The sequence below is a fragment of the Diadema antillarum genome, unplaced genomic scaffold, assembly GCF_040938485.1.
Source record: "Diadema antillarum isolate AM-2024a unplaced genomic scaffold, OU_Dant_1.0 seq00001431_RagTag, whole genome shotgun sequence".
NCBI lineage: Eukaryota > Metazoa > Echinodermata > Echinoidea > Diadematoida > Diadematidae > Diadema > Diadema antillarum.
In genome coordinates this window covers 68,903-82,594 of record NW_027272182.1, presented here as the reverse complement: position 1 = coordinate 82,594, position 13,692 = coordinate 68,903, and the positions used below count along the sequence as shown (strand labels likewise).

Below are 13,692 nucleotides of genomic sequence, written 5' to 3'. Positions count from 1 at the left end.
CTGGGTTTCATGAGCTACAGCTCATCTCTCCCCTTCAACTTCCGGGTTTCTTCAGCGGACAAGCAAAACAAAAACAAAAAAAAACAAAACAAAACAAAAAGGGGGGTGTTCAGCGCAAACACATAACCTTACCGCGCTCAAGTCTCATCTCTCCCCCTTCCACTTCCGGGTTTCTCCAGCTGACAAGCGAAAAAAAAAAGGGGTGGCGCTCAAAACTTCAAGATCTCTACCTATTTCTTTTTAGTGCCACTTACGTATATACTTCCGGGTTAAAAAAAAAAAAAGTGGGGGCCCAAAGTGATGACATCTTATTATTTCTTTGTATGGTGCACAAAAAATGGGAGGAGGCCGAGGCCCCCCCCCCTTCCGCCGACCATGTACACGTGCAGAAGCGATTTGCATTTCGCATCGTTTATGAATCCTTTCCACCGCCGAAGTTTATGAAAATGCATAAATATGGCTATTAAACACATTTTAAAAAGACTTATCACGAACTCGATAACTTCGTCTCCCCATACCTCCTACAGGCCCCACCCTTCTTTTGTCAATAGATCTGCTCAAAAATGTTCACTGGCTTGTGTACTAGAAACCTTGCCTGATATAGCAACAACTTAAAATATGTTTAAAGTTTGAGCATCAGTAGCCATCTCATTTATGCCTCTAGAGAGGTCGTTTTATTTCCAATACCTTGTCGACATTTATCACCCTCCAGTTACCACAAAGCAGGGTTGCCCCAGGGATGTGGGGTCTTCCCTAAACCTGGTTCAGTACATGCCCTATTAACATCCTTTATAGCAGCAGTTCAGTAGCGGATCCAGAGGGGGCGCACCGGCGCCTCCCCTTTACGGGATTCCCGGATCCGCCCCTGGCAGTCTGAAGAACAAAAGTGCATACTTCCTAATAGAGTTTACTTTCTCTTTTCCACGATCGCCATCTTTATTCTTTATTATAGTCATCAGCACCACCACCACTGTCATCAACTTTGACATGATGGTTGCGCAGTTTGTTTGTGTTTTTTGTTTTATATGTTGTGTGTGTTGTTGTTTTTTTGTGGGGGGGGGGTTGTTGTTGTTGTTGTTTTGTTGTTGTTGTTGTTTTTTTTTTTTTAATTGATTGGCAACAGGGGTACAGTCAACTTGAGTGCGTGCACGGGTGTTCCATTTTCATAAGCGCGTCCCATACACTACTCTAGTATCTTGTCGTGTATAATCGGTACATGTTACATAATACAAGGACATCGTACACGACTGTATATCACACATTCCCAGGTCATGGATGCGGGAAGTCAAGGTAGGTCCAGGGGCCCTGTTCGGTTATTTTACCTGGTTGCGCTTTCTTTTATTTGCGGAAAATTTGATACTTTGGCTTTGCACGGTGACATCATACATCTTAGTGATGTTGTTGGTCTGTTGTCTGTAGACAGAGTGATGGTTTATAGCCATATCCATCCGGCTCTGCAGGCCTCGGATACGATACCATGCCCATGCATGGTCAATACATCCGTATACCGTGGCGTGCATTTTAACGTTTCTTTAGTCCCAAACATTGTGTTTGATGTTAGTGGATAATCGAGGAGTTAGAATAGAAAAATATTTTACTGAAACGTTAATGCGGTTACTCTAAACAGCTATTGTCTCCCGTCTACGTTAATGTCAATGTGTCGTGCTAGTAATTGTTTTTTTTTTTACTGCAGTATTGTAAACTTCGATCTCTTTTGACATTAATTATTTGACTCTGAATTGTTTGTAAAGTTTAGAGTCTTTGACTTTGTAAACAGAGAAAGCAGAAAGTGATGAAACTAGCATACACTATATTTGTCCGAGTATTTTTGAAAGTGCATCATTCTAAAGAATAAAATTTATGAAGAAGACTCAAGAAGATTAAAGACTGTTGTTCAATCAAAGTCTTGAATTAATCTAAGGTTACTCTCCACAGATGATGTGTGATTATTTAATACATCAGTCAATGATGTGTATTTTATTCCAATTGTGTAATGATTTTAATACACATGGGGTTAGTATAGTAGATAGGTATGGGGTATTGATATCATGCCATCTCGATGATTAAGGCCAACCCATATAGAACCTACTCTGACTCTATCTGTAAGCTCTTCCTGCAGTCAGCAGCTATGTGATGATATTGAGTGATACATTGAATTTTTAGGTTCTTTTCTTTCCTGTTATTGTTTTTTCTTCATCTTTGTTTTTGTTTTGTTTTATATTTTATTTGGCATTTGATTCCAATTCATGATTGTTATGTACTGTGGTTATCTAAGGATAGGGTTTGCTGAAATTTACAGATTTTGCTGAAAATGACTAGACATAGTATGCATCTCTATTTTCTTTTTAATAAAAGAAGATATTCATACACTGCAGACCACATGTAGGATAGAGTTCTACTAGGCCTACACATTGCATATCAATTATCATTAATGATGTAGCACTGATGTTGATTAATATTTGTCAATGCTTCTCTAATGTCATCATATGTCTGCATTGTATGCAGGTACATTTTAGTGCGACGGTTGGTTCACATTTGAGCTCGGCTATGAATTCTGAGTAAACCAGTTCACTATCCAAGCATCCACCATTTGACCAAGGGCACTTTTCATTCAACCGTGAGCCATCATGATAGTGAGGCAGTGTGTCAGGAGAGCCTTGCTCCAGCCGAGGTGGTACTCACCCCATCTTGCTGCTCGATGCTTTCAGATGAGCACACCTTTGAGTTGCACAGACAGTGTGCAGAGGGATCACCAGTCTTCAAGTCTCCCTACAGCCAACAAGCCTTTTTTCACAACTCCAATCTTTTATGTTAACTCAGGTATTTGATAGAGAAAATTAAGATTAATGAGAATCCGGTACAGAATGTCTTGTCCAGAAATGTAATTTAAGTATGTCATCAGCTAAAATTTTATGCTGTGAAAATATTGTGTTTTACATAGTAACCCTAGGCTATGAAAGGGAACTTCTCTCAAAGTTTGTTGGTATATCTTCATTTTTTAAATTTTTTTATCAGGATTATCCAAGACCTCAGAAATGGCCAATAACTCTAGAAATCTTTATATCAGATCAGAACTCTGTTACATAGAACTTCAGATCAAACATGTCGGTAAAATCAAGCAGAAGTCCCTGAATATGATACCTGACCTATATCTTTGATTTTCTTACATCTTTGTGTTTAATTGCATCTTTGTATGCAACAGAGCCCTTCAGAATGCTCAATTTCTATTTAGCAGACCAATGTCACTTTCATATTGTTCTGCTTTAATAGAAATTTAAAATGCCTTGTTGACGCCATCCGGGTTGAACAGACTGGGTTAGATCAGGCACAAGGGGTTAAATAGTTCAATTGTTCTGTTAGCTCTAAATATGATTTGTTGATTATACATTAGGATGATGTTCTTTCTCTGAATTTAAACAGCAAAAGGAATTTAGAAAATTCAGTTGGATTGCATGTTATTTGTCAAATTACAGTCTATTTATTGTTTATTTCCACTTCGTATTTCCTCAAAAGTACCTCACATTGGCCACCTCTACTCTGCGTGCCTGGCCGATGCAGCTCACAGGTGGCAAAGGATCATGGGAGAAACGGACACCATCTTTGCCACGGGAACAGATGAGCATGGCCTGAAGATTCAGCAAGCCGCTCGGCAAGCGCAGAAGGAGCCACAAGATTTTTGCGATGAAGTGTCGCAAGAGTTCAAGGTAATGGCACAGCGCCCTCATCAATGCATGGGAAAAAAATCACTCTCACCATAAAGTTGAAGAGTGGAAGGTCACAGTTTTCTATAATTACCGTTCCTGGAATGATGCAGTGAACATGTTGTTGTTTTTCTCTCGCTTTAGTACCATATTCAGTAACTGTTTGTCAAATTATTGATCGTAAGAGGAAGATAAAATATGCTGAATAGACTTCTTGATTGTTCATTCAAAGGGAAAGGGTCAAAGGTTCGGTGTAAATCATGCCACTGACTAAAATGAGACAATTCATCACACATGCAGATACTTGGTAGATCAAAGATATAGCAAACTTTTACTAAAGCAGTGGGATTTGTCTGTTCTTGATAGGTTTTTTCTTTGTTTATGAAACAAGTGTTACAAATGTGAATTCTACATGTGAGTAACTCAAAATTATCTTGCACCCATTGGTACTTCTGATGATATTTTGATCTTTGGTGTCTTGATAGCCCCACAATATTATGGGGTGTTCTTTAACCTCCCCCCCCCCCCCCCCCCCTTCATAAGATCACCCGAGCAAAATAACAATCCTTCACCAAGGCTAAAGAATGCAAGAATTTTAATGACCTCTCAGTTATATTGTTACAAGATAATGCCAGCACTATGTTATCCTGATTTGATATACAAATTTATAATACACATACTGGACAAGTCATGTTCGGAATTAGTCCAAACTCATAGCATGTTCTTGATACACAAATGCACGATAATTGACTTGTATTGATTGCCATAGTTTGTGGAGGCACAAAAATGTATGCAAGTGATATACATGATAAGTATCCCCTGACACAAGTACTGCCAAATACTTTGAATCAGTATATAATAATTTATCAAAATATGTATATGTCATTTGAAAATGATGGAAAGATATGCAGCCTTATCTTCAAGCATTATTGTTTTGATTTTCAAATTCAGTTTTCAGGCCAAAACTTGTCCCGAACTGTATGCAGTCATGTTTCTTTTCTCTGTCCAAGCAGTTTTTCAAGCTAGCTCTCGCATTCTCTCTTGCATCTTGTAGAGGCTCTTCAAGCTGAGCAGCATTGACTACACTGATTTCATTCGCACCACAGAAGAAAGGCATCACACAGCAGTACATCACTTTTGGGTGAGCTTGGCGCAAACTTTTGACATATACTTTCCATAAGGAAGGGTATCATCCTACTGAATGCGCAAAATATTATTTAGACCAAAAGATTACATTTTTTTGGTTTGGAGCTGTCAAATTCTTGCAATGTGAGCTCATTTGAAATTTCTTATCGAAGTCCCAAAGAACAAAGTAAGATTGGAGATTCATTGGTCAAAGGGCATTAAAACGAAAGATCCAAAGCTTGTCTGTGTTTTTTAATCCAAGCTAATGCCTTTGTCACAGCAGCACAATGTTTATCTTTGTGTAGGGGACAAGTTTATATGTCTGAGTTTCTGGCTTTCTCTTCTCATTATTTAATGTGTGACCATAAGTTACCTACAAGAGCTGTGAGATATTATTCTGTGAAGGGTAAACGTCTAAAAGGAGGCTATGCAGAGATTTAGCTCTGATTTCTACACATTCTTTATTTCGTGAGAAGACTGGCCTTCATGTGTTTACACAATATGCATCCTCCATAAGGAATGTTAGAAGGTCACAATAAAGCAGCCTTCAAGGATTTAGACTGCCCTAATGTTTAGAAAGTTATTTTCAACATTTTTCTCTCTCTCCTGTGAAATACAACAGCTCGCACTTTCAAAATATATGCTGAACATCAAACGTGTGCGTTCCGTATCTTTAGGAAGAGAGAAAGATTCCTGTGTCTCCTTAGTAGTGTTTACTCATGCTCTGTACATTCCTTTCTTTCTTTATCTTTTCTTGTAGAACACTCTAGTAGACAAAGGTTTCATCTACAAGGGAGAGTACGAGGGATGGTACTCTGTCACAGATGAAAGCTTCTTGACCAATGCCCAGATACAAGAGATCGATCGAGGAGATGGCAGTACTATTAAGGTACAGGATAACCTTGATTCAGGAGAACGCAGATAAATGTGTGCAATTGTACGCAACAGGACCATGCAGAAATTACCGTATGTTCATTATTGGCCTATACACTAAAGGTCAGATGAGGTCATTCTGTTTGAAATGTTCTTCTACATCTGATTTTACAGACACGTTTGCCTGTCATGTAAACAAGATACGAGATACAAGATACTTATTTCCCATACCAAGGTATCCTACAGTGCAGCACTGGTCAATGGGAGTGCCTTTCATAGATGATTGAACAAGTTTGGATTATTTGGACCCCCCCCCCCCCCCCATCTCAGAGTAGACTTTTGAGGCATAATTTCTAAGAATGAAAGAAAAAATTCATAACAAAAGTAAAGCTGAGCTGAAATCAATGGTTCTGCTTTGCAATTAGTTTGTCTCTGATGATATACCTCATACGGTTTGTCTATTCCATTCATTTTCTCATGGAAAGCAGAATATTACTGGTGTTTTTCTTAGATACCGTTTCTGGGGGATTTAGCCATAGAAGATAATGAACAAAGAGTGCCTGCTGATATTCTTTTTCCCAGGTCTCGGTGGAGAGCGGCAGTGTGGTTGAGTGGACAAGTGAGGTGAACTACATGTTTCGGCTGAGTGCATTCAAGGACAAGCTTCTGAGGTGGCTTGAGACTAATCCACAAGGTGGGAGTAAAGTTGCTATGTTTTAACAGGAAATGGTTTGTGTAAAGTGTCCATTTGTTCATTTAGGGGACAAACAGTCAATGGTAGAAGGATCAAAGCAACATGCTTCTGCAGCATGCTTCAAACCAATCTAGATTGAGGACTCTCTTTTTTTTTCATCCTTAAAGCATAGTGAAGCAAGCAGTAATCTGCCCCTGAGAACTTGGCTGTAGAATGCATGACAGCTGTTGGATTTGGCATGCATATCGTTTGCTGGGATGTCATTTACAAGGCTTTATAAATGGGTTTCCAAATTAATTCATTTTTTATTTATGATTAATTATGCAAATTTATGCAGAAAATTTTGTATTTAGGCCTGAAATGCTCATGTTAACCATTGGAATGATTATTATTATTTTTTTTTTTGAAAAACTTCAAGGTCTAACATTTTTACAACATGAAAAAAGAGTTTTACTCAAATCAGTTCTTCTATAATTTGTTATTATTATTATTATTATTTATTCGGCAATTCCAAAACAATACAAGTGATAACAGAGAAACAAAATAAGCAAACAAAAGACAAGAAAGCAAAGTGTCAGGCTTTCCCTGTTGAGCTTCCCTAAGGAGTCGGGTTGGAAAAAAGCAATCAAAATCACTATGACCCTTGGGCCTCTCCAACCAACTTAAGGAAGCACATCAGGGAGTAGTTGAACATAAAAGAAAAGAAATAATACAATTTTGAATTGAGCGTGTACACCAGATGGATTATTCTACATACAAACTAAAAATATCATTGTGGCAAATGGGTATTCATTCACATGTATTCTTTGCACCTAAGCCCTATCCCATGGCCCAAAACCTCCGCCCCCCAAAAAAATAAATCACTGTCAGACAGCAAATGTATGATGCCAGCAAGTATCATCAATATACCCCAAACCATCTTCAATACACAGTAAAAAGAAATTAAAATGATTTCAAAACTTTAACTTCATCATTACCCTGAGACTCCATGACCCAGCACTTTCCTTGAAAAAAAAATTGTCTTTGCAATTTCTTATCTTGTATATCTTTGATTTGAATTTAAAAAAAGACACTCAAATTTTAATGTAAATCAACACACTGACCTTGACCTTGAGAACTTATTCACCGCATACATGGCTGTAAAATGTGCCCCATGGTGTGTTAACCATTAGTCCAAATATTTTAAATTTGTTATCAGAAGATGCACAAGACTCTAGGCTAAAAAGTCACAATAGATCAAGGTGCATTTTTTTCTGTAGGGTTACAGTACTAGGTAAGAAAGTTTAGATTTTAGAAGGAACTTGAAGTATTGATGGTGGGGGGGGGGGGGGGGGGGGGGTTCTTTATGATGTAATATTATTATCGTAATCTGTTTCATATTCCCCCTTTGCTCTGGGCAGCTGTGCAGCCGGCCAAATTCCATGCTATCGTCACTCACTGGCTTGAAGAAGGCATCCAAGATCTCTCCGTATCACGACAGAGGGATCGGCTACCATGGGGTATCCCCGTCCCCGGAGACCCATCACAGACTGTAAGTTATAACATGTTTAGGACTACTGTACGATCTTGACCTTTGACAACATTATGTGTGCAGTGCTGCACACTGGCACTTGTTTGACGGTCCAGGGCCAGTAAAAATAAATCACTGTCCGACCAGTAATTTTTTTAGGAATGCTCCACTCAAAAATGTTAAAAAAGCAGTGAAATGAATGCTGTAAGTGCTGACTTTTTCTTTCACTCCTGACAGATTTATGTGTGGCTGGACGCACTGGTCAACTACTTGACGGTCAGTGGATACCCGGAGCAGAAGCGACTGTGGCCTCCAACCCACATTGTGGGAAAAGACATACTCAAGTAAGGATTCAGATCTTAGCCTTTTGCATCCAAATAATGCTGATTCCCCATTGATTTTTCACCCTGTACACCAGGCTTCTTTCAGCGTTGGGTTAATCTCGATGCACATGTTTTTCACTCCAAAGAGAGGCTGAAGCCGTCCACAAATATTTCAAAGCCATCCTCCATCACACAGCATCACCACTACCCAACACCCTGCAGCCTCCCCTTCCATCCAACCCAGACCCACATACAGTAGATGGTCCCCAATATTTGTACATATACCTCTGCACTTCTCTATGACATCCTCACATACTGTCACTTTTATGCCCCGCCCTACGTTCATTTTGCTACCTGCCTACGTTTTTTTTTTCTGTTTTGTTTTGTGTGTTCTGTTTTTGTAAGTTCTGACATGAAATGTATGCAATGACATTGCACTGTGACAATTACAGTGTTACACCAGGTGATTTGAAGAATGAGTTCTTTTATAAAAGAGGGATTGCTTTTACATAAATATGGTACATACTTGAGCAGTAAGTAAATGATAGCTTCAAACATTTACTGTTTTTATGGAGTGATGGTATGATTTGGGTCTACATGTAAATAGAGAGAGTAATATGTCATTAAAAATAGTAAAATTAGGAAATCGATATTGATAGCCCAAAAGACATATTTCAGATCTACTAAGAAACTGACATTTCTGATTTCATGTGTGTTTTGTAATTCCAGCTCATTTATGATATGAATTGTATGTGGTAGAGCCAAAGCTGATCACCTTCAAATATCTCAGCCATTATATTGGTTTAATGCTAATTTTATCAGAGTTTTGCAATTCCAATTTCTTGTACAATTCCTATTAAATTTTATCTACTGCATATATCCAAAAGCATTCCTCCTACATGTTACAATTTTTTTTTGCAATATCACTCGTTTTTCGTGAAGATTCCATGCCATTTATTGGCCAGCGTTCCTGATGGCAGCAGACATATCACCCCCGGCAACCGTTGTTTGCCACTCCCACTGGACAAGGGATAACTTCAAGGTGAAATCCGCCGCTTATTCTCACCCCTAGATTAACTTCTTGAAATCATCTCCCTAGGGGATGGCTTTGACTTTTTTCCCCTCTTTTAGTTTTAATAGTTTTAAACCACCTCTTTTTTTTCTCTTTTTTTTTAATTTTAACAAAGTCTCCGATTCCTGGCTTTGCAATGCTTTTTTGAGATGAAATATTTTGCTGTTAAGCTGCAATGATATCAGTTCATGTATTTTACACATAATTTGAATTTTTGACTTCTAATCATTAAAAGAGCATTTTAAATGATGAGCAAAAAACAAATTGTTCATTGAAAAAAAAGAAAGAGAGATAACAAAGTTAAAGTACTTTTTGATATGAAATGCAAAAACTTTTTGATTTTTTTTTTCTGATACAGAAAAGAAAATAGCTGTCTTTGTATGGTTATCTTTAATAGTGATGCTTTGTTATTACAAAGGTAACTTTGCACATCATTTCCTCTTTTTTTATGTTTTTTTGTCCGGGGGCCCGTTGCATAAAAGTTACAATTATGGTAACTTTGCTATCCAGTGGTAACTACCATGGCAAAAATACTCAACAGCCAATCAAAATCAAGAATTCCATGGAAGTTACTATTGGATGGCAAAGTTACCATAATTGTAAATTTTATGCAACAGTCCCCAGGATGAAGCAGTTTTCCCAGTCATGTTCACATCTCTTGCCATATAGGAAAAATAAACTGATTTTTATGAAAATTGCCAGATATAACAAGAAATAGCTATTTTCTGAGAGTTCATCATATTTTACATTGTAACATTTCCTGCTGTAGAAATGTTTATTCTTAAAGCCGTTTGATGGAAAATCGTAATTCATGAGACCCTAATAATTCTCCCTTGCTGTTTCTGTCTCTCGTTAATGCCCTCCTCCTTCTCATTACCTTTATGTATTTATCTCTTTGTTTCTTTCTCTTTTTTTTCTGATTCAGATGTCTAAGAGCAAAGGCAATGTTATCAACCCTTTTGACAGACTTGCCCACTACACAGCAGATGGCCTGCGCTACTTCTTGTTGCGAGAGGGAGTCCTTCACTCCGATGGAGGTGGTTCATCCAAAATATCTTCGTACATGATAATTATGTTACTTTTAGTGTAGAAATGTCATTTTGGAACTTGTTAGAAAAAAAAAATAATGGAAACTAATGCTCCACATGTGTATTATGATTTTCAGTGGTGTTTACATCTGTTTTTGAGATATGATGAACATTTCCAGTGACATGTAGTTGTTTTATTTTTTTCAGTGTAAGATATGCGTGATTTGATAGAGGTGCCAATTTGATGATGATAAGATGATAACTTCAGTGATTTCTATAGGAAGTATCTAGATAGCTCATTGGCCAATTGCATTGAATCCACCATGCTGCCATCTTGACACACACATCTCCATACACTTGTGTATGGAATTCAAGACATCACATGATCTTGGTGACAGTCTCTGCTAGAAAATGCGCATGCATGTCCACTTAAAGTGTGTGTGGTAACATGGTGGCGCGGTGGCTTCAGTTCTTTGTACAGTGTGAATGGGCCAATGAGATATCCAGATATTCTTTTAGAGATGATAAGTGGACAATTTTTACAACCAAAATCCTACATTGAGTTATATTAAATGGGTTAGTCAAATACCGGTTTAGTGATTGGCTAAACACAGTCACGTGATGGAGGTACATTCGTTATGTTCGCGCATGGGCGAACATTCTTCGTAATATTCTCCCATGGGAAAACATGTTCACGTAACAAATGACAGAAGGCCTAGGACCGCGCATGCATAGTGTATTTGGCTCTGTGCGGCGCCGATGAACGGGCGAGTGATCGAGTGCGTTGTGCTGCTGGTGGTTGATGTTGACGTATTTGACGTATTTGACTAACCCATGTAATATAACAGATGATGACTTTTGTTGTCGGGAACATGTACCAAACGTTCCACCCTCAGGGTTTGAAATGCTATATGGGAGGCTATAAGTCCCTCAATAGCATTTCAAACTCTTCGGGCGGAACAATCGGTATGTTCCCTCCCCCGCCAGTCATCATCTATATAACAAGGTTAAGAAATTACTCCCTCTTGTATGTCTTCAGACTATTCAGACATGAAAGTATCAGCGCTGCTCAACGCAGAGTTGGCAGACACGTTTGGCAACCTCCTCTCCAGGGTGGCTGCCCCGACACTCAACCCACAGCAAGTCTTCCCCATACTGGATGCCAACCTCTTCCCCAGCCGGCCGGGCGCTTCTCCAACAGCAAGGAGTGTGGATGAAGATTACTTGCTGGTCAATTCACTGCACAGATTGCCAGGTAGGACGCAAGTCAAAACCACTTCTATCAATTTTTTTTCTTTCTTTTTTACACAGTGTGTGGTTGACACCATCTACAGTCCTTTACTGGTCACTTGGAATGAACATCATGTATGTGTATTAAAGGAAGGGACAACTCCATCAGTATAGCACACTGCTCTCCGCAAGAAGTGACGTGGAATCTTTTGTATGCACAAGTTGTGACCCCCAACACACATGAATACTGCTTTATGTACAATAAAAGGGACAGAGTGTTTCACTTCTAACCAGATTTGATAGGATGGTAGACACAGAACATCGCTTGGCTGGTTTCACAGAGGCCTTATGATTATATACAGCAGAACATATAGGCAACCAGTATCATAAGACATGGTCATTAAATCCTGTAAGGCCAGGGGTAGGGTAGGGTAGGGTAGGGTGTCTCCAGTGCCCCCACCCTTCCAGAATTTCTCTTACTGCCTCACAATGTGCAGAAATTTCAGCTAATGCACTTGCTTTTGTCCCACCTGAATTGGCACATGATCAAGTGTAGACAACACTGTTGTTGCACACCGACAGTAATGTAGACAGCTGTCTTTATTTCTACCCTCATTTTGTTCTTTCTCATCACTTTCAGAAATTGTTGCTGAAAACTATAACCAGTTCCTATTCTACCGCGGCCTGGAGGAGATTATGACTTGCCTTCGCATGGCCAACGCCTTCGTCCAGCGCCACGAGCCCTGGAACCTGGCCAAGAATCCCGTGGACCGCCCCTGGCTTGACTCCATCATCCACGTCACCATGGAAATGCTGCGAGTGTGCGGCATCCTGGCCCAGCCCGTGGTGCCTCGGCTGACGGACAGACTGCTGACGAAGATGGGCGTGGCTGAGGGGGAGAGGGAGTGGAAAGACTTGAAGTGCTTTGAAGCCATGTCCGGTGAGAGCAAGGGTTGTGGAGGGAGGCAACTCAGCGGAGACTCTAGTGTGCTCTTCTCAAGACTCAAGACAGAGTCAAGAAGGTAGCACCGGTATCAGATTTATCAATTGATGTGCACAGGGCCACCAAGATGTCCACAGTCTTGGTGCAAGTGGGAGTGATGTTGCCAAGAAAGTCGCCCAAGTTTTCTGCGATCTTGTGAAGGTTATCAAAGAACTCTAGGTGATTGGGCAGGATCGGCATTACGATAAATGATAACGTATCTGCAGTGAAACAGAGGAACAGCCATGTATTGGTTTGCTTGATGTTTTGTGATAGCAGCCATCACTTAGTTGAAGGAAAATTTCCAGAGAATTATTATCAGAAGATAGCTGTGGATGTGTGTGATTATGATAAGAGTATTGATAAACAATGTTATTGCCAATGTCATGGTACTTCACCTTTTCCACCACATTCATGGTAGCCCCACAACATGTCACATATTACTATTATAATCATGATTTCAACAATCTAAGCCGGATAGAGGGACGAGCACTTTGTAGGATGGGAAAGGGGTCACATCTGTAGCATTTTCTCCCCAAAAGTGCATTTTTTTCAGCCCTCGGAATACTGTAGTGCTATTTGCCAGGTTGTCATCCCAGCTGTGTACACAAAGTTAGCCTCATGCAACAAAATGCAGGGTGGCGCAATTATATGTTTCTGACTGTATGACAGTTTTGTGCAATTCATTATGTGAGAAATATTAACCTGAATATTTGTAGGTTCTGGTTCTGAAGTGGTGATGGTGATGAGTGCTCTTTATTTTGCATTTATGATATAGAATTATAATAGCAGACACAATGGTATTCTTTGTAGCCAAGAGCTGTATTCCTCTAATACAGATGTCACTAAATTCAGTGATTGGTTAAAACTACCTCTGCTAATAGAACCAGATATGGAGAAGGAAGATGCATTTTGTTGCCTGTAAGCAGTCTCCCTTGTTAAACAAGGGACTGCTTGATTTTTTTTTTTCATGAAAAAAAGATTTATAAATTTTGCATTTATGTGGAAATTCCTTTGTGATACATGTAATGTTTTCTATACACTTTGGCCAATGCACTAGAACTTTATATACAGAGAATATGTTATTGCTACAAAATATTTAGCCCCTGATCATTTATTGCAAACTTCTTTTTTTTTTCTGTGGTGGCCATTTT

The 13,692-nt window shown here is 39.2% G+C and overlaps 1 protein-coding gene across 1 annotated transcript; it reads left to right on the top strand.

Annotated features, from left to right (window-relative positions):
- The first annotated feature begins 1,248 nt into the window (after positions 1 to 1,248).
- Positions 1,249 to 13,485, top strand: LOC139709404 (methionine--tRNA ligase, mitochondrial-like). The gene is made up of 12 exons (XM_071621371.1): positions 1,249 to 1,290; positions 2,506 to 2,820; positions 3,514 to 3,704; positions 4,756 to 4,842; positions 5,587 to 5,715; positions 6,282 to 6,393; positions 7,794 to 7,924; positions 8,141 to 8,247; positions 9,169 to 9,268; positions 10,224 to 10,335; positions 11,366 to 11,581; positions 12,197 to 13,485. Exons 2-12 carry the CDS (start codon positions 2,628 to 2,630, stop codon positions 12,580 to 12,582), a joined length of 1,764 nt encoding a protein of 587 aa, XP_071477472.1. The 5' UTR covers positions 1,249 to 1,290; positions 2,506 to 2,627; the 3' UTR covers positions 12,583 to 13,485.
- The last annotated feature ends 207 nt before the right edge of the window (positions 13,486 to 13,692 follow it).